Source organism: Thamnophis sirtalis, unplaced genomic scaffold, assembly GCF_051295495.1.
Source record: "Thamnophis sirtalis isolate CommonGarterSnake01/CBP01778 unplaced genomic scaffold, rThaSir2_p1.2 scaffold_11, whole genome shotgun sequence".
NCBI lineage: Eukaryota > Metazoa > Chordata > Lepidosauria > Squamata > Natricidae > Thamnophis > Thamnophis sirtalis.
In genome coordinates, this window is record NW_028261391.1 from 18,213,628 (window position 1) to 18,235,312 (window position 21,685).

The following is a 21,685-nucleotide window of genomic DNA, read 5'->3' on the forward strand; positions in this document are numbered from 1 at the left end:
CCTCAGGTGCCTTGGAAAATAGTTGGACTCCCTCTTCCTTGTGGAAGCCCCTGAGATATCGGAACACTGCTATCATGTCTCCCCTAGTCCTTCTTTTCATTAAGCTAGACATACCCAGTTCCAATTTAACCCCATTCTGTACCCCAAAACAGTTTGATAAACTGAAATAAGAAAGCTATTATATTTTTCGCTCCATAGGACTCACCTAGGTTTAGAGGAGGAAAACAAGCAAAAAATGTGGAGCAGCAGTGTAGTGTGGGCAGGAGGGAGAGCCTGTGAGGACCACAGATAGGTGTCCTCTCATGTGCCAGCTCTGCCTATTGACTCCTGCACTGCGGAAAAGAGACAGAAGAGGCGGGCAATGACAAAGACAGAAGAGGTGGGATTCAGCACTGTGAAAGGACCCCACCACCAGGGCCCATCTGATATTCGCCAAAGGACTGCAAAGGACTTTTTTGGGGGGAGGGAAGTGTGCCTTATGGAGCAAAAAGTACAGTAAGTTGAGTAGCAATAGCACTTAGACTTATATACTGCTTTACAGTGCTTTATAGCACTCTCTGGGAGGAATAGTGTCAGCATATCTCTCCCAACAAACCAGTCTCCTCATTTTACTGATCTCAGAAGGATGGAAGGCTGAGTCAACTTTGAGTCCTTTCAGGATTGAACTGCAGGCTGTGGTCAGAGTTTGCTTGCAGTTCTGCATTCTGACCACTGTGCCTGAATGTAGTTGGAATAGAGTATTTAAGACGTGTGTGTGTGCTAAAGCAACAAGGAATAAGTCAATAATGAATGGGTGATGAAGGAGCATGAATTGAGTACAAAAGTGAATGATGTGGAGCTGCCTTGATCATAGAGAGAAGATGTATGAGGATCAGTTGCAAAAGAAATGTATTCTTTTTTTTTACTTCTGATAGTCCTTGACTTATGTCCATAATTCAAACCGTTGCAATTGTTAAGCATATCACCATGTGACTCAACACAATTTTATGTCATTTTTGCAGCAGTCATTAAGCAAACACTATGGTTGATAAGTGAATCAGTTTTATCCAATTTGCATTTTTACTATAAACTGGGAGAAAATGCTGGAAACTGGCAAAAAAAAAACCATTGAAAATCACTGTCGCATAACTATGAGGATGTGGTGGCTCAGTGGCTAAGCCGCTAAGGTTGTCAATCAGAAAGGTCAGCAATTTGGTGGTTCGAATTCCTAGCGCCGCATAACAGACTGAGCTCTCATTAATTGTTCCAGCTTCTGCCAACCTAGCAGTTTGAAAGCATGTAAAAATGCAAGTAAAAAAATAGGGGCCACCTTTGGTGGGAAGGTAACAGTGCTCTGTGCACCTTTGGTGTTTAGTCATGCTGGCCACATGACCATGGAGATATCTTTGGACAGCGCTGGCTCTTCGGCTTTGAAACCGAGATGAGCACCGCCCCCTAGAGTCGGGAATGACTAGCACATATGCGCGAGGGGAACATTAATCTTTAACTGTGAGATGCTGCAATAGTCATAAATATAAGCCGATTGCCAAGCACCCAAAATATGATAGTGAGAGTTGTAACTTCAAAATCGGGTCATAAGTAACTATTGGGGGATCCTCTATAGCTTCAAACAGTCACTAATCAAAATCAACCTGTACTTCTTTACCCTCCTGTGCGTTACATAATGCTATTTATCCCAAGAGAGAATATGTATTTGTGTTTGTATGTTTGCACACACAATAGCTCTGTAGTGGTTTGTCTAAGAGAAATATGTTATGAAAAAAGAAAACAACCAAGCTCAGACAGCACTTATTTCAACCCTGAGCTACAAATATTCTCCTTTATCGGTAGACAGATGTTAATTCTTTTCCAAAAAGAGGTAAACATCAAGCTGGTCAGGCCTGAAGTAGTAATTTTAAGCACTTTGGGGAAAACAAAAATTAGAGCAACGATTGCCAGTTACCCATACAGTAGCCTACTACTGAGCTTGACGGTCTTGTTATGGAAAAAAAAGAAGGAATGGTGTGTCTAGAGGTGAAGAATCTTTAGATGGATTATGAAAAGAAAACAGTATCTTTAGACTCTCTTCTCCAGAGACTGTTTTTGGGAGAAAGTAAAGAAGAGCTGTGTATGAGTGTAGAATAATAGTGCTTAGTGTTTAAATGATACCAAGCGAGAACCATCAGAGTGCCTTTCAATTTCAGCAAAGATGTACATCACATTTTTCTAAATAAATGCCAATTCCAGGGAAAAGAATATAAAAAGGGTTTAATAGAGTCTTCAGAATGCCATCTAGGATCATATAGCAACAGCACTTAGACTTATAAACTGCTTCACAGTGCTTTTACAGCCCTCTCTAAGTGGTTTACAGAGTCAGCCTATTGCCCCCAACAATCTGGGTCCTCATTTTACCCACCTCGGAATGATGGAAGGCTGAGTCAACCTTGAGCCTGATGAGATTTGAACTGCCAAACTGCAGCTAGCAGTCAACTGAAGTAGCCTGCAGTACTGCACTCTAACCACTGTGCCACCTTGGCTCTTGGGTATAAAACCAGTAGCAGAGGCATTGAGGGCAAGAGATAGTTACTTTCCTTAGGAACCCAATCATATCCTTGATAAGAACAAATTGGACAGTTTGTCTGAAGTGGTATATAGGGTTTCCTGCTTGAGCAGTGTGTTGGACTAGAAGACCTCCAAGGTCTCTTCTAACTCTGTTATTGTGTTAAGCACAAGATTTTATATGGGGTTGCATCTTTATAGTTCAGTAATAACTTCCGAGATCAAGCTTACACTATATTAACTTACAGGATGAAATTCTATATTGAGATGAGATGAATCCAAATGACTCTAATGCATTATGGACTTACCCATCTTCTATTGTTATAGTTATAGTGCTCATGAAGACCAATTTGCAAGATGACAAGACAGAATCAAACTGGCAGAAAGAGTTGCTCTAATGACAAAATAAAATACGCATCGAGTGAACTTGACCTTCAAGTCTATGGATGAAATTTACACAGCAAACAAAGCCACAGTTTTATTCACATGACATAATTACTGAGTTCAAACAGCAAACTAAGCCTATATCAAACAGACCATTTTCTGGTTTTCCATGATGATTGAATCAACCTATGTTTGGTCATAAAGCCCATTGAATGATTTTGGGACAGTCTTTCAAACATCATGCCTATAAACTAGAAATCATAGTTTAGAATCATAATGGTCAGGTTCTTACATTCTGCAAAATCAAACATTAAACACATGGTTTAATCCAATGTGTAAGCCCCATCATTATTTTAGTATAACCTGCTTTCATAGGATGTTGTGGGTTTTTTACAGTGGTGAAATTCAAATTTTTGTTCTACCGGTTCTGTGGGCGTGGCTTGGTGGGCATGGCAGGGGAAGGATACTGCAAAATCCCCATTCCTTCCCCATTCTGGGGGGAAATTACTGCAAAATCCCCATTCCCACCCCACTCTGGGGCCAGCCAGAGGTGGTATTTGCCAGTTCTCTGGACTACTCAAAATTTCCACTACCGGTTCTCCATAACCTGTCAGAACTGGCTGAATTTCACCCCTGTCTTTTTAAAAAACAAGTTAGCTATTGTATATGCATACCACAACATACCAACTGGGTGAGAGGTTTGTGGCTGCCATACTATATACTATACTATACCATCCATCATTCTAAATGTTGCTTGTGGTCATGCACAGGATTCCTGAGTAGAATGTGGCTATATTATTCACTATCTCTAAACAGCAATTTTATCCAAAATATTTGGAGGGCGCCCCTATTTTAATGTTTAAAGCACTTAAAGCAATCCAGAGAATAAGATGGATAACATACCTTATTTCTAAAAAGGAATTTGTACCTGAATTTACTTTCTGTTCTGCTTGCTTTACTTGTTTTTTTTTTAAAAAAGAATTTATCAACATATTTCATACTGCTTTCATCTGTGCCTTTATGCTGCTGACATGTTGTATTTTTCTTCTAATGGAAGAAAAAGCAGAATAGAAATTTCTGCATTAAACATATGCTTAAAGGATATAATTATAGAATGTATTTCGGTATTGCTAGGGTATATCCAGAAGTTGCTAGTTAGTTCATAATACGTTAAATCTAAGTGACGGTGGTGGTACTGTAGTGAAATATATATAGCTGTTGAGTTTTTTTTTTTTCACTTGATCTTGTAAATGCAGAAGACAGTCATGGATGATATCAACCCAGCTGATGATCCCAACAACCAGGGAGAAGATGAATTTGAAGAAGCAGAGCAAGAGAGAGAAGAGAATATCCCTGAAGAGAATAAGGAGCTAAAACCAAATAACCAGAAACAAGCAAATTCTGAAATGGAAGACCATTTGGTGGTGAGTCAGTGAAACCCAATGGCTCTCTTCATGAAACAAGTGTTTTCCATGCACGGGTGAAAGAACCCTTGCAAACATAAGGTGCAATACATTCATTATAACATCTTAAGGCTTGTCTGCTGGTCATTCTGGATGGATACTGGAGAAATTTAGGTTTCCTATTGCGATAGCATTTTATGGGTTTCTTTTGCCCCGTCTACCTCTCATATTTCTTTCGGATGAATATGGAAAATTTCTAAAATCAAGCTCGGGAGTCTTCCATCTTCCATTCCTTGACATCTCTCCCTCTTCTGCTCCACTCAATGTTACCCTTGTGCATCTCTGATGAAGTGCAGGACACCGAAGGAATCCAGATGCAGTGATATGCATCATTGCATTAGATCTACTTGATGAGTTATGCTTCGTGCACATGAGCATGTGTGAGCATCTGTAGCTTGAACGGAGAGAAGGGGAAAGGCGGTAGGGGGACGCGGGGGAATCAATAAAGGAGAATAGAAATTGGAAGGAAGCTGTATCTGCAAATGATTTATGAGAACTTCAGAAATCCAAAAGGGAAGAATTGCAAAGCATCAGCACTCTGTGGCCAAACTCTGCCAGGGATTAGAATCACAAAACAAAGGGGGAAATGTGGAAATCTGTTTCCTTGTGTTAGACATGAATATCAATACAGTACCCAGCAGTGAACTGCATGAATGAAAGCAATGTTCTCGGGTGATTCTGTTCATGCATCAATCTGCCAACCAACAAGTACACAAAAAACATGTTAGATGGTCTTGCCTAATGTAGTATCGTCAAGATATATTGAATGATAGTTTTCAGAATTCTCGGCTGGCATGATGAACAATATATGGGGAAGTTTGGTGTGTGCAAAACTTAGTTTAGTTTTATCTATATAGAACTTATTTCTTTTCCTAAGCAAGTTTCTGCTTATGGTTTTATGTAGTACAATAGGATATATTTTCTGTACCTAAAATGAAAATTAAGCTTGTTTCACAAATCACACAAAGGCATTTTGAATTTTGATTAGTTTGGTTAACAGTTTGTCTAAACTGTTCTGGTTTGTAAGTTTTGATTTGTTTGACTCTAGTCAAATTGTGATATATTCAAAAAAACATGGCTTATAGCACAATGTGTAAAACATGTTCCTATGGCCCATTCCTGACTAAATAACAAAAGTATTTTAATAAAAAGTGGTGCTTTGATGATGTAATTAAAGCTATAGCTAAAGATAAATATCAGTATATATATATATCCATTTTTATGTGCAACTTACATAAAAGGGGGAGCTTCAGTTACACTGTTGTATTGATGGATTTTGTTATAGCTTATTTTTATTTATCAAATCCATCAAATTTTCAAACAGAAGCTCTGGATGATGTACAAAATAAAGTATTAAAACATAAAAACAATATACAACATTTAAAAAGAGGCACAGAAGAATGTCAAAAGTTAATTAAAAGGGATTTCTGGATGCTAACCAATCCCATGGCTGTGTGCATCACTATGAGCCCCAAGGAAGGTTGCAGAGCCATGTTTTCATGCCTTTCCAGAAAGGCAGGAAAATGGAGCCCATCTCACCTCTTGAGAGGGCGGGGGTATGTTCCACAGGGCGGGGGCAATGGCAGAAAAAGCTCAGTTCTTGGACCCCACCAGTCAGAATTGTTTGGCTGATGGACTCCACAAATTACCTCCCCAGTCTGACTGGGTAGGAGAGACCGATGTGATGAGATGAAGACAGTACCAAAGGTAACCTGGCCCCATGCCATGTAGGGCATAATCATAACCAACATGTTGAAGTGGACCTTAGAACAAACTACACCCAATGCAATTTGTGCAGTAAAGGTGTTAACATGCACCATTTTTGGACTCCTAATATTATCTGTGCATCTGCATTCTGTGCCAGCTAAAATTTCTGCATACTGTACAAGGGTAGCCTCATGTAGAGTATATTTACTATAACCTCCAGACATTCCAGGGACGTGGTGGCTCAGTGGCTAAGATGCTGAGCTTATCGATCAGAAAGGTCTGTGTTCGGCAGTTTGAATCCCTAGCACCACGTAACGGAGTGAGCTCCCGTTACTTGTCCCAGCTTCTGCCAACCTAGCAGTTTGAAAGCATGTAAAAAATGCAAGTAGAAAAATAGGAACCACCTTTGGTGCAAAGCTAACATTATTCCGTGAGCCTTTGGCATTTAGTCATGCTGGCCACATGACCACAGAGACTTCTTTGGACAGCGCTGGCTCTTTGGCTTTGAAACGGAGATGAGCACCGCCCCCTAGAGTCAGGAATGACTAGCACACACATATATATAAGGGGAACTTTTACCTTTACCAGATACCCCAAGGGAGAAAACATGAACCCCAGCCTTGTTCCTGTAGTAGTTATCTATGACACAATTAATTTTTAACTGTTTAACCAGTGCACTAAAAGGGAGTCCACAAGCATTTCCGGGTTACCAAATAACTAAAATCCTTGTGAACTCCCTTTCTGAAACCACTATATCCCTATTATTAATATTTGAATGTGCTACTTTTGGTGTGATGAAATTCGTTATACTTCTTTAGAATATTTTATCTCACCTTCCTTGGCAAACTCAAAAGCCACGTAAAAACAAACAGAAATCAAAACAGCCCCAAGACATCATAAAATTATGTTTTTATTTTTAGAAAAGCAGCAACATATAATAGAGCTCAATTTAATAAATCACCAGAAACCTGCTTGAATAATATAAAGGTGAACACACCAATTAAATTCCAATACAAGAGAATACATATGTAGCTCAGGGTTGAACCGTGGAGTCCTTTGGTGCTCTCCGAGCTTTTGATCGACTGATGATGTTACCTAGGAAATGTCTGCAAGTAAACAGCCACGTTCATAAAACACTAAGGACTCCACATCAACTGAATGAATAGTTTTAATGTTTTAGCAGAATACCTTGGAGAAAGAGGTTTCATAATAGAGCTTTGAACATCAGAAAATATATTCTTCGTGTCAGGCTTCTGACATTTTTCTTTTCAATGAAAACCAAAATATATTAACCAAGCCATCATTGAAATAAAACAACCTTTGATCCCATTCCTTTCTTAATTAACCTACACTGCATCTACACTGTAATCTACACTGTTTCCCCCCAAAATAAGACTTCCCCGAATAATAAGCCCAATAGGGCTTTGGAGCGCATGAGCTAAAATAAGCCCTCCCCCAAAAATAAGCTGTCCCCTAAAATATTTAAACGCATGTGCAGCTGGTCCCTGCCATTTCCTGGGGGGTGGGGAGAAGATGCTCCACACACCCCACATGCATCTGCTATCCATGCGGAGGCTGCTACCACAAACTCTAGCTATCGCATCCCTTCTCTTAGTGGCGTCCGCAAAAAGCACAAAATGGATGGAAACGAATCAGAAGAAAACCAATGTAGAACTAAGGAGAAATTTTCTGACAGAACAATTAATCAGTAGAACGACTTGCCTCCAGAAGTTGTGGGTGCTCCAAGGCTGGAGGTTTTAAAGAAGATATTGGACAACCATTTGTCTGAAATGGTGTAGGTGTTAGAGTTCCAAATAGCATCCAAAAGTAAATCAGAGTCGAAGGCAAAGTATTGCTCAAAGTTCCAATTTATTAAGAGAGCCATGTTGGCCCAAATCTGAAAGCTTCCTGGTTTTCCCTACTCAGCTGAAAGTTGAACATCCTGTCCCCACACCCACAAGTCCAATCTGCCATTGTCTTGCTGGCAGTTCCACCCATCCAGTTCCGGTTAGGTGCAGAGATGCAAGGACAAAGGATGACCTTGGCTTTCTAGGAAGAATTTTGTTATGGCTACATAGCATCTAACTCCGTACAATCCCCCCTCCCATTTTCCCACAATAGAAAATGCATTGTAGAATAATAGAAAGTGTGGCAGGCCAAAGATCCAAAAGAAAAGATCGCTGCAGGCCTGATCGTAGAGTTTCCTGCCTGAGCAGACGGTTGCACTAGAAGAACTACCAAGGTCCATTCAAACTCTGCTATTCATAAGTCATGCTTAAGTCACTCAATCCTGTTTTTTAGGAGAGGTGGCTCAAAAATGTCCCTCTCTCTATCATGATCTTTATTTTACATCCTACAAAGAAGCAGAAAGGTATTGTAAGCATTTCTAAGCTTTGTTTGAAGCATTTATATAATGTGCTACCTCTCTGCAGGGGTCTGCAGTCCTAGATCACTGGTGCAGTGGTTAGAGTGCAGTAGTGCAGACTACTTCTGCTGACTGTCGGCTGCCTGCAATTTGGCAGTTCAAATCTCACCATGCTCATGGTTGACTCAGCCTTCCATCCTTCCATGGTGGGTAGAATGAGGACCCAGATTGTTGGGGGCAGTATGTTGACTCTGTAAACTGCTTAGAGAGGGCTGTAAAACCACTGTGAAGCGGTATATAAGTCTAAGTGCTATTGCTATTGCTAGAGCCCTCTGGTAAATCAGTCCTTTTCTGTCTTTGGATGGTTGGAAAGAGATTTTATTAGGAAAATTGGGGGGCAGGGGGGGGGGTTAAAGCCTTCATGGGTTAAAGTTTTAAAGTATTATTTTCTCCCGTTAAACACTTGAGAGGAGAGCTGCCCTGTACCCACTTTTGCAGAGTGGCCCTCTTTATGCCGTTTTATGGCCCTTGAACTAAGAGGACTGGTTTATTCCTGGTCTAGATACTCAAAACTACCGTATTTTTCGGAGTATAAGATGCATCCCCCCCCCAAGAATGTGGAAATGTTGGTGCGTCTTATACACCGAATACAGCCATTTTTGGCCTCCCAAAGCCCCGTTCCCGCATCCCAAGGAAAAGCGGAGGCGTTTTTCCCTTCCTCCAGCCCCCAGAAGCACTATACAGGCTTCAGCAGGGCTGGGGGAAGGGGACAATGCCCCCATTTTTGCAACCAAATAACAAAAGGGGCATTTTTGCCTTCCCCCAGCCCTTCTGAAGCCTGCAGAGTGCTCCTGGAGGCCAGGGAGGAGAAAAGCTTTTTTTTTCTTATTTACCTCTTCAAAATCTTGGTGAGTCTTATACCCCGGAGCATCTTATATTCTGAAATATATGGTACTTTTTGAATATTTTTTGTTGTTGAAATACAGTACAAACACTGTGTAAAGGCATTAGCAGATATTGATGATAGCTTAAAATCTGCTTGTTACAAGGAGCTTTCGAAAGAATAAATGCTTAATCCAGCGTCTGGCTTTCTGATGTTTAAAAAAATATATATTAAGAAGAGCATTGATCCTCTTTCTTCTGCTTCACATTGATTCTCCTAATACATACAAACTAGCATTATAAGGTCTAGACAATAAACGTTAATTTATTCTTGTCCTCTGGATAAATTCATTATAAAGATCAAGAGAAAGAGAGAAGCTTTTAAGAATAAATATTGAATTAAGTAATCTTGTTTCTAAACGCTGTGTCCACCTTTCACATCACTGAAAAGAGTTTTGAAGTGGAAATTATATTAGAATGTATTGTTTACAAAAAAAATATCCATATCATTTGCTGAAGCATGAATATAATATTTATATAATTTTAATTGCTGTGTTCCATATTCTTAAGCATTGGCCAGAAAAAAATGTGTTTTATACTATCCATATTCAATGGTGACTTGCAGTACATTTCTAAAGAATAATAGATTAAATGCTTATATTATATACCTGACACCCAGTGACTCTGGGCAATCTAATTGCCTCCAAATTATTATTTAAAAAAAAAAATAAATACAAAAGGTTCAACACATTTTGGTCACAGTTGTGATTTGGAAGGCTTCTCCATAGTTTCATTTTTTGCTCCAATTACAAGCTTCATGGTGTGTGTGTGTGTGTGTGTGTGTGTGTGTGTGTGTGTGTGTGTGTAAAGGCAATGTAGCTCTGCATGGAATCAAACTATACTTGGGGAGGGATCTACACGTGTGCGTGTGTGTGTGTGCGTGCGCGCGCGCTTGCTCATAGTCACTCATGCCTTGGCCAACTTTCATTTGGACTACTATTAAAGGAGAATACTTGTAGCTTAGGATTGAAATGAAGGGTTTTGTTAACACTGATGGTGTTATTTTATTTAGCTAATGAAACATCTGCAAGAAAATATCCAAGCTCAGAGAGCACCAGTGACCCCTCCTCATTTGGACTCATTTTACATGGGGCTGTCTTTGAACATCAGTGATGTTCAAAGACAACCCCATGTAAAATGGGACACGGTGAGTCAGTGGTTAAGACGCTAAAATGGGACATGGTGGTTTCAGTAGCTAAGACACTGAACTTGTCGATCAGAAAGGTTGGCAGTTCAGGGGTTTGAATCCCTAGTGCCGGGTAACGGAGTGAGCTCCCATTACCTGTCCGAGCTTCTGCTAACCTAGCAGTTTGAAAACATGTAAAAATGCAAGTAGAAAAATAGGGACCACCTTGGTGGGCAGGTAACAGCATTCCATGCACCTTTGGCATTTAGTCATGCCCGACACATGACCACGGAGACGTTTTCGGATAGCGCTGGCTCTTCGGCTTTGAAACAGAGATGACCATTGTTCCCTAAAGTCGGGAATAACTATCACATATGTGCGAGGGGAACATTTACCTTTACCTGAGTCCATAAGCTAGTCCAGAACATAGAACTCAGATTGTTAAGAGCAATTTATTTATTCAATAATAAATAACTTTTCTCTGAGAACTTCTCAGGTTCCCTTTTAGGTTTCCAGGTATGACTAAATGTGTTCATAGTCCATGTAAATCTCTTCATAGCTTTGGCCTTGTATATCTTCTGGAATGTCTTCTCCCAGTGGCCTTTGTCACCTGAAGCGATCTAAGAGGAAGGATTCCCTCTGGATCCCTGCTTTGGGCACCTATATATGCAGGGATCCTGGAGACCTGTCCTGCCTTTGTGGCCCCACTTTTCTGCAATAACATCTCTGCAGAGAACCTAATATTTTCCCCATTCTTGAGTTTCTATAAAACCATTGAGATCTGGCTGTTTAAGCTTTTTTCATACATAAAATACAATATGATACAATAGCAGAGTTGGAAGGGACCTTGGAGGTCTTCTAGACCAACCCCCTGCTTAGGCAGGAAACCCTATACCATCTCAGACAAATGGTTATCCAACTTCTTAAAAATTTCCAGTGTTGGAACATTCACAACTTCTGGAGGCAAGTTGTTCCACTGATTAATTGTTCTAACTGTCAGGAAATTTATCCTCAGTTCCAAGTTGCTTCTCTCCTTGATTAGTTTCTACCCATTGCTTCTTGTTCTACCCTTAGGTGCCTTGGAGAACAGTTTGACTCCCTCTTCTTTATGGCAATGCCTGAGATATTGGAACACTGCTATCATGTCTCCCCTAGTCCTTCTTTTCATTAAACTAGACATACCCAGTTCCTGCCACCGTTCTTCATATGTTTTAGCCTCCAGTCCCCTAATCATCTTTGTTGCTCTTCTCTGCATTCTTTCTGGAGTCGTGAAATCTTTTCTACCTCGTGGCAACCAAAATTGAATGCAGTATTCCAAGTGTGGCCTTACCAAGACATTATAAAATGGTATTAACACTTCACGTAATCTTGATTCTATCCCTCTGTTTAAGCAGCCTAGAACTGTGTTGGCTTTTTTGGCAGCTGCCTCACACTGCTGCCTCATATTTAAATGGCTGTCCACTAGGACTCCAAGATCCCTTTCACAGTTACTACTGTTGAGCAAGGTACCACCTATACTGTACCTGTGCATTACGTTTTTCTTGCCTAAATGTAGAACCTTACTCTTTTCACCATTGAATTTCAATTTATTAGATAGTGCCCAATGTTCAAGTTTGTCAAGATCCTTCTGTATCTTAAGCCTGTCTTCTGGAATGTTGGCTATTCTTTCCAGCTTGGTGTCATCTGTAAATTTGATGAGTTCCCCATTTATTCCCTCATCCAAATCATTGATGAAGATGTTGAAGAGTACTGGGCCTAAAACAGAGCCTTGGGGTACTCCACCTCATACACTGCATACACTCCACTGCATTTCAATTCTGACGGATGAAATGAATTATTTCTTTAAGTGAATGTTAGTTGGCTAACTGATATTCTCAGTTCACAAGTTTCTTTTTCTTTGTTTATTAGTTTGATCAGTAGCTAGTGTTGTTTCATGAATATTATTATGGTTGTCCTATTTTTTTTTTTAACTGAGTGGACTACGTAATCACTGTTGTTGATTGGAGAAGCGTTATCAACCTTATAAATGTAAATAATTTGTTTAAAATGATGGGAAGAGAACATCCAGTTTGTTTAGTGTTGATTAATAATGTATTTGCTTTCATCTCACTCTCAGAATATATGGAAGCAATTAGTGGATAATCCAATTGATGTATCGTATGTCTTGAGTGATTCGTTCCATCAAAATTCTGGGTGGTTCTGCATTTTTTTAAAAACAGGGTCTTATTCTGGAGGAATGACACAAAAACCTGCATTTATTTTTGCATACATCTTTGCCAAACCTACGAGCTTAATGTGAATCTAAAATTAAAATTTAGTGCAAATTTTAATGCAACGTGATAAGCACTTAGCACCTAGTGTATTTTTAGCTGAGAAATATTTCAAAGGGTAGGCGAAAGAACTTGGTGAATTATGGCCTCATTTGTACCGCAACAGACTCCGTTTTGGCAGACAAAGACTCTGTGCTTGAACAGATATCCATGATAGATATTTCCAGCACTCCTACATTAGACCATGTATCAGTTTCATTTTTATGGCCCTGTGTATCAAACTATTCCAGATCTTTCAACCACAGTTAATAGACTGGCCAAACTTATGCCCGTACAGTTCTCAGTGATATGTGAGCTTTCAGATTTAAACCTTTGCAATAGCCCAGCCTGTCTGTAGTTTTTGCCTGTCCTTTATTTTTATTTTATTTTTAAAGTTAATGCTTATTTTCTGAATTCTGGAGCCTGCAGGAATAAGAGCAGCAGAATCTGTTTGATTTATCTGCAGGTGGTGGGCAATCCAGATCAGAAGGAAGACAATCTGGATGAGCAGTACCAGGAAGAGGGAGAAGAAGAGGTAAGTAAGGTGAAATTATGAACCTCCACTTCGCAGGTTTATGGTGAGGATAATATATGGCGGTGGGTTGAATTTATGTGTCCTGTTGTTCTTGGAGGAAGGGCAAGCTGAATGATGGAAAACATTACAGAAAAAAAGCTGTGATAATATATCTGAGTGGAACCCTAAGCCCATATTTTTCAAGTCCAACAATGTAATGTATAGTCCACAGGTAGTCTCTGCAAGCAAGGACAAGCTCAAGCAGTACATAGCAATAGCAATAGCAGTTAGACTTATATATCGCTTCATAGGGCTTTCAGCCCTCTCTAAGCGGTTTACAGAGTCAGCATATTGCCCCCAACAACAATCCGGGTCCTCATTTTACCCACCTCGGAAGGATGGAAGGCTGAGTCAACCCTGAGCTGGTGAGATTTGAACAGCCGAACTGCAGAACTGCAGTCAGCTGAAGTAGCCTGCAGTGCTGCATTTAACCACTGCGCCACCTCGGCTCTTGTTACATAGCCCAAAGAAGTACTTCACGTACAGGTAGTCCTCAATTTAACGACCATAATTGAGCCCCAAATTTTTGTGGCTAAGTGAGAAATTTGTTAAGTGAGTTTTGCCCCATTTTGCGACTTTTCTTGCCACATTTGTTAAATGAAGCACTGCAGTTGTTAAATTAGTAACAAGGTTGTTAAAGTGAATCTGGTTTCCCCATTGACTTTGCTTGTCAGGAGGTCCCAAAAGGGGATCACATGACTTTCGGGACACTGAAACCGTCATAAATGTGAGTTAGTTGTCAAGCATCCAGATGCAACTCACATGACCATGGGGATGCTGCAATGGTCATAAGTGTGAAAAATGGTCATAAATCTCTTTTTTTCAGTGGTGTTGTAACTTTGAACAGTCACTAAATGTTGTAAGTTGAGGACTACCTGTACTTCATAATCCTATTGGGTTAGAGGAGGAACAGGATTATAACTGCCAGAAATTTTACGACGGGTAATTCTTAGAACTTTATTCCAAGCCATTAAAAAGAAAATTGGTCTTTCTTTCTTTCTTTCTTTCTTTCTTTCTTTCTTTCTTTCTTTCTTTCTTTCTTTCTTTCTTTCTTTCTTTCTCTATAGCTTCCCAACTCAACCAAGGGACTTACAATTCTAAAACAATAAAACAGTTAAAAGCAATAAAGCAGTAAATACATCCACAAAATAAATACATACAGTAGCCAAGATAAATGTTTTATACCCGATAGGCACAGTATAGCCCAAATGTATACTTTATCTTCCACTAGCTGATAACCCGGCGTTGCCTGGGTATTTATTTATAGGAGGAAAAATGGCCGGAGCATGGGAGGAGATCGCAATGGATTTCATCGTAGAACTTCCAGACATGTAATTTCTAATGTTGGATTTCCCCCTTAACAGATGGAGTGCCCTTGTGGAGTCCTGTGAAGCAATTACCATGGCAAATCCACTGCGCTGTACATTAGAAGCCATTTTACGGCAGTACAGTAGAAGCCATTTTAAGGCACAACAGGCTGTAGCTTAACAGAACACACACCCCAAGGGGTGTTAGGGGTGTCTTACCCCCACAGTATTTTCTTCCAGAGAGTAAATCATCTGTGTACCAAGTTTGGTTGAAATTGCTCGAGGCATTTCAGAGTTATGCTAGAACATACACACACAGAGCCATTTTTATATATATAGAATATCACTTTGTTCTTAGATATGTATGTTTTTATTAGGCCCAAGGAGATCTACCCGAAGAGAAGAAAAGGGAGCTGGAACACAATGGTGAAGATCCATATGGGGAAAATGATGAAAATGTAAGTACTGCACAATTAAATAATGAAGCGAAGAAGATGCTACAGTGGGAAATGGACTCGGATCTAAAATGTTGTTACTTTATCCATTGAATCGCTTAACTATTACTCTTTCTGCTTTGATAAAAGCAAATGTATTCCTTATTAAAGCAAATAAGTCTTAATCAGCATTTGGACTGGCAAACAGTTTGGATCCTCTTACCAGTTTTTCAGAATTTTTACAAACATAACAGATGCCAAATTCAATAGAATCAATGATATAGCCCTTGTGGGGGGAGGGAGGGAGTGACTGCTAATTAGATTGTAGTGAAACCAGAATGAATACCAGGGATGTATGGATTTACCTGTGAAGCACTATCACAAATCTGCACAGCATTAATAAAATGCTAACAAAAGGTCCATGTGGGTGAAGGGATGCAAGCTTTTTCCAACCTGGATTGCACTTGGCTTTTTATCCGGGACGTGCAGTCAGGGGAGGCAGGGGAGGCAGAACCTCACCACTGTCATCATGAAAAGAAAAAAAAATGTAAAAGGAAAAAGGCTGAGCTAGTTGTTGCCAGAGTCACCATGGATGACTCTGCTTAGTGCTTAACTGTTTAAAAAAGCCTCTAAAAAGTGCCCTCTACAGGAGGAGGTGGGAGAATGATGTGCCTCATCTAGTCTGGTGTTTTATGATCACTCGAGTAGAGTTAAGCAAGGGTTAAAAGCTGAAAAATTCCTGACGTAGGTGAGGCACATCGTTCTCCTGCCTCCTCTTGTATAGGGCACTTTTTTAAGAGGCTTTTTTAAACAGTTAAGCACTAAGCAGAGTCATCCATGGTGACTCTGGCAACAACTAGCCCAGCCTGACCTCAGCTCTTGCCTTTTTCCTTTTACATTTTTTTTCTTTTCATGATGGCAAGCAAGAGCAGAGTTGAAATCCTCTCTGAAACAGCTGGAAAAGGTATGTGTGTAGGTCGGAGGGAGGGGGGGGGAATTCAAATGTCATCCTCAAGTGTAGATCCCTTCCCAAGTGTAGTTTGATTGCATGCAGAGCTACATTGCCTTTACACACACACACACAAACAAAAGTATATAAGCCCAGCTTCACTAATTACAAATTTGAAAAGACAATATGGCTCCACCTGCAATCAAAGGCTTGGATCAGAAGGCAACAGGGGAATCGGGGGGGGGGGGGGTTATGGCAGAGGAACTGCTTTCAAGCCATTGGAAAATATATCCAATCCAACTTCTGTGTTTGTGTTTGTTTGAGAGTGAATGAGTGAGTGATACAGGGATCCAACTTCTCTGTGTGCATGTGTCTGTTTGAGAGAGGGGGGAGGGAGGGAGGGAGGAGGGGGAGGGAGAAGAAAAAGAATGATGGAAAACTTTTTCACAAAGGAGAAAAACAAATGCTGTCGCTTTAAATTGGAACTGATCATGCCTGGCTATGGAATTCTGGGAGTTGAAGTCCACAAGTCTAAAAAAAATTGAAACCCCTGTGCCAGTGCCTCACCAGCCATAAACCTCACCGCATGTCACTGCTTTTTATCACCATCTTTTCCAAATAGGCAACTCAGGAGAGACCAATAGAACATTACTTTATTTTTAAACAAAATTGACAATAATATTCATTAAAAATAGATAACAGGATTGCATTTAATCATTTTGCTGCTGGATGGGTTCAATGACTCCAAATGCTTATTTTATTTTATTTTATTGTTTATTTATTTGTTTGTTTGTTTGTCAGATGAAAAATACAAATCCGAGTGAGCAAAATAAAAAAATTAAAATGTGACAAGAGCAATAGGAAACATTAGTGCACTTACATACTTCCCTTGGGGGGACCTCTTAAATATGGGGTGAGTTCCATGAATGTTAAGCTAAAGCTGTGAAAGTTGGCGTCTGAGACAATTCAATCGGGTAAGATTATGTTGTTTAGAAGCTGCACACTTCATTTATGACTGTGTCATCTTTAAAGAGCGAAAGGTATAGGACACTAATATCATTACACATACTCCTTTGAATTTTCTGCCATTTCCAGAAAATTATCTGGAAGGGAGGGAGGGAAGCAATTCCATCTATTTTGGTGTAACAATTAGAATACTATAGAATTTAATCTAAATTTAAATCAGAATAGAGCTGGAAGGGACCTTGGAAGTCTTCTAGTCCAGGCCTATCAAACTGGCTGCCGGCAGGCCAGATGCATCACATGCAGGCCACGCCCACCCCGGCTCCGCAAAGCCAAAAAAGTCACGAGACGTCATGTGACACAGTCAAGTTTGACAGCCATGCTCTAGTCCAATCTGCTCAAGAAGGAAGCCCTATACCATTTCAGACAAGTGGCTATCTAGTCTCTTCTTAAAAAACCTATAGTAATGAAGCACCCACAACCTCTAAAGCAAGGGCTTGCACTGGTTAATTGTCCTCACTGTTAGGAAGTTTCACCTTAATTCCAGGTTGCTTCTCTCCTTGATTAGTTTCCATCCTTTATATTTCCAGTTATAAAATGTATTAGTTTTACTTCCCAAAAATGTATCCTTCTCCCTATTTTGCTTGTTGTTTTTTTTTCCAATTTGTGTTCTGAAATCATCTCTCTCTCTTACCAATTTTGGATATCCAGGCTGAAGAAAAGGTGAGCGAAGGAGTTGATCAAGAGGAAGACATTCAGGAAGGGAAGCAACAGAAAGAAGGACACGATGAAAACTATGAGGAAGAGGAAGAGGAAGAAGAGGAAGATGGTGCTCCTGTTGCAGATAAAAGCCGCCGCCGAGGGGAAATGTAATTCTGGGATTGTTTCCTGACATTACGTGGAAGAAAAAGGAACGAGGGCAAGAACAAAATTGTGTAGATTCTAGAGAGAGAGAAAGAGAGAGACAATGAGCCTTTTAACAAAAATGAATATATTATATTTTTTTTATTGGAGGTTTTTGTGCATTTATATGAATACAGTATTTTTAGGTTGCATTCTTAATATAAGTTTTATGGAACAAAAATAGAATAGGAAAAGTATTCTTTTTTCTTAATTTTTTATGGTGCTTTTTTTTTTTAAGGGTGCATGTGTTTTGTTTGGCATTGCCCAAATGGTGAGAAGCCAAGGTATTCTTTAAGCCAACGATAAAACTAGTGCCTGAGTTTGAAGCTTGAGGAAGGGCTGACTGCTTCCCTATATCTCAATTCATTCACTTCTGTGAGCTTGCCGGTTGCTGACTTGCTCTGTGATCGTTTTGGTTAGAATCAGTTTTCCCCGGTGTCATAGATGCAGATGTTGTTAGCACAGATTTATAACAGCTTATGTTGGCATGTTCCAAAAGGCACAGCGACAGGTGAATGAATGCCTGACCTTGTGTCAGATCAGAGTGTTCATTTCACTTCTATGTTTGTAGGTCGACTGTTATCCTTCTGTCCATCCTTATGAACTTCCCAGTGGTTGCCCATCATATGACACAGAATGCTAGTCTAGATGGTTGTTTGTTCTGATCAACAGGGTAGCCTTTATGTTTGGTTCTGCCTTACATGACCTAGTTCTTTCTTCAGGGGTGTTAGGATTGCAACTGGGTAGAAATTTTGGGACTTACAGCCATAACTCAACTAGATGGTATGAAGCTGAAAAACCCGCCTTAACCCAAGATTGGTTGTCATCCATTGATCAAGATAGAATGTTCTTAGTCTCTCATTGACTTGTTTTCATTTTCTATGAAAGCTCACATTTGAAAACTATGGAAATTGCTTCTGAGTGGACCTGTGTACATTTTTGCTATTAGAAACTCCCATTTTGTCTAGTTTAAAAGGTGATATGTATATGTGTGTCTCTTCTTCCTCTGGTTTATTTGCAGTCAATCATACTTTGTTTTCACCATAGCCTAATTCAGTGTTTTTCAACCTTGGCAACTTGAAGATGTCTGGACTTCAACTCCCAGAATTCCCCAGCCAGCGAATGCTGGCTGGGGAATTCTGGGAGTTGAAGTCCAGACATCTTCAAGTTGCCAAGGTTGAAAAACACTGGCCTAATTTATAAAAAGTCACACTGGACTAACTTTTTAAGTTTTTTAAAAAATAGCTTTCCCTAAAGGCTTTTTCTTTTATCACAATGATCTTGGTTATATCAATTCAGAGTACAGGAAGTATTTTATACATACAAAAAGCTAGTGTGTTGGGATTAATCAAATAGTACAGGATTGGAAGTATATTTATATTTTTTTTCTTGTTGAGTATCTTGGTCCAAAAGTCCAGATGGCTGTTCTTTATTGCACTGGATTTTAGCCCAGATTTGTTAGCCCTGTCACCCCTCTAGCATCTGAAACAGTACAGCATAGACACAAGTTAATCACTTAAGTTTAGTCATGGAAAACTTTACCCTGGTGTCTAATATACCATATGTTCTCTATTCTACTCTACAAAGTTCCCTTTGCACACCCCTTCCATTATCCATGCTCCCTATTTTTAAGGCACTCTTTCTTGTTTTGTTTAAATTTTAAGGGATGTTTCTAGTAGTCATACTCACAAGAGAATTAGATATTGTTTTCTCAGATATTCTGGTCTTAAATGGACTTTTTCCATATACTTGTTTTGGGCCAACTGTGAAACATTAAAAAAAAGGAAGATGTGGATAGCTAGAGGGAGCCTTTGGCCAACTCTCTTGCTTTATTCATGCTTGTATTTCTGACGTCAAGTTCTTAATAACTTCCAAAATGATCTTGGAGCATCTTTATTGTTCCTTAGGGTGCTAGGAAACAGAGGCAATTTCTTTTGAATCTGCTCATCTTTGGAACTAAAGTATGAGAACTGTATGTCAACTGACCAATCTGTGTCAAAATCGGTAACCGAATGTTTTCAAATACTCATAGTGTTTGAAGTTTTCAAATACTTGTAGCCATTCCTGTCTTCTTCAGATATTAGACTTGTTTTGATTAACCAATAGTGCTTGCCTCATGCACTTGCTGATGGACTAATCAATATACATTAATATGCGCATGCACAGAAGGTAACAGTGCCTCCACCACCTGATGCTATAAGGATCACAAATGCTGTACAACTACCTGGGAAGTAAAAGCTTGTTCCCAAACACAATAGACTATGACCTCCAACACATATTCTATGCAGATCCTGGAAAGAAGCCTCTCACCTCCTGTGCCACAGAGCCCTGATGAAGATCCCACCCCAAAAGTCATTTTCCTCACTATAATTCTCCCCCTTATCTTTTGCACAAGAGGGGGAATTTCACATATACACACATTGGGGGGAAATCCCAAGTTCAAGGTTTATTCAATGTTTCTGCTTGCATCCAATAATGTCAGGTATGTGAACCATATATGTGGATTTCATTATGTTTATACTGGTCTTTAGCCTGTATTGGTCTCTGGTGCTACTCCCCCCCCCATCCCGCCCGCCCCCCTTATTACAGTGCACTGGGAATAGGGGATATTTGTGAAGTTTGTCAAATGTTTGTAACTTGCAGTATATGCACATATACACATATGCATACCTACCAATATCCTTGCACATTTCAATTATTTATGGCAGTCTTCCCCAACTCGAGCATGGACTTCACTTCCCAGAATTCCGCATCTTAGCATGGTGATTACTGAGAAGAGTTTGAAGGTTTGGAAGATTCCTTCATGCACAGGCCAATTGTACATCTTCTGGGACAATGGTTTTTCAAATGTGGCAGCTTGAAAATGTGTGCACTTCAACTCCCAGAATTCCCCAGGCAGTTGAAGAATTGAACTCCACGCTTCTTCAAGTTGCCAAGGTTAGGACACAACATTCTAGAGCGTTTTTCAGAAGCACAAAACCTTCTTCAGATCATGTGTGAAATTCCATTTTATTTGCATCACAGGAAAAAAATAATAATTCAATGCTGGAGAATCTTTTCCCTTTTTTTTTTCTTTTAAGATACACCACAACCACCATAATGGAAAATTTCATTTAATCTTTTTATATGAATGTAATATAATTCATTTTGTACTAACCTGACGGTTATTTACTTTTGTAAATGTTTTGAACCATATCTTTATACATTTTTTAAAAAATGATTTTGTGTTAAACATGGCATCCAATTGTATATGTATAACAATACAAATCTGAGTTTACTAATTGAACAAAATTATCTTACAGGTGGTGAAAGAACTTCCCTGTTTACAGTTATGTAAAGTGTATGATATGTACATACCCTTTGGAATACAAATATTTTGATAAAATTTTGTGTATTTTTCATGCCTTGGGGCAGTATTTAATTTTTCTGAGGCTTTAACTGAAGACCATCAATAAATGGTAGAATTTGAAATAATGCTGATTTTAAGGTGTGTGCTTTTTTATTTATTTCTACTATTGTGCTGGCTGTAAATTCAAGCAATGTGCACCATCCAAGTAGATGAGTAACATTGCTTTTCATAATCAAGTTCAAATAATCTGGGTTTTGATTCATAAATCATTTTTCTGATCATTGCAAACAAATACAAGTAGGTGATCAAGAAAAGAATGTATAGAATCAAGATCTAGCAATGACCCTGTTAAAATATAATGCTTATCATAAG

The 21,685-nt window shown here is 39.5% G+C and overlaps 1 protein-coding gene across 1 annotated transcript in view; it reads left to right on the forward strand.

Annotated features, from left to right (window-relative positions):
* The window catches only part of GOLIM4 (golgi integral membrane protein 4), a 74,103-nt gene extending 52,665 nt beyond the window's left edge, over positions 1-21,438 (forward strand). Inside the window, exons 13-16 of the mRNA XM_087725292.1 lie at positions 4,179-4,346; positions 13,301-13,369; positions 15,093-15,173; positions 17,773-21,438. Coding sequence (XP_087581418.1) covers positions 4,179-4,346; positions 13,301-13,369; positions 15,093-15,173; positions 17,773-17,934 — 480 coding nt within the window. The 3' untranslated portion in view covers positions 17,935-21,438. The remainder of the gene's footprint in view (positions 1-4,178; positions 4,347-13,300; positions 13,370-15,092; positions 15,174-17,772) is intronic.
* Positions 21,439-21,685: the final 247 nt, after the last annotated feature.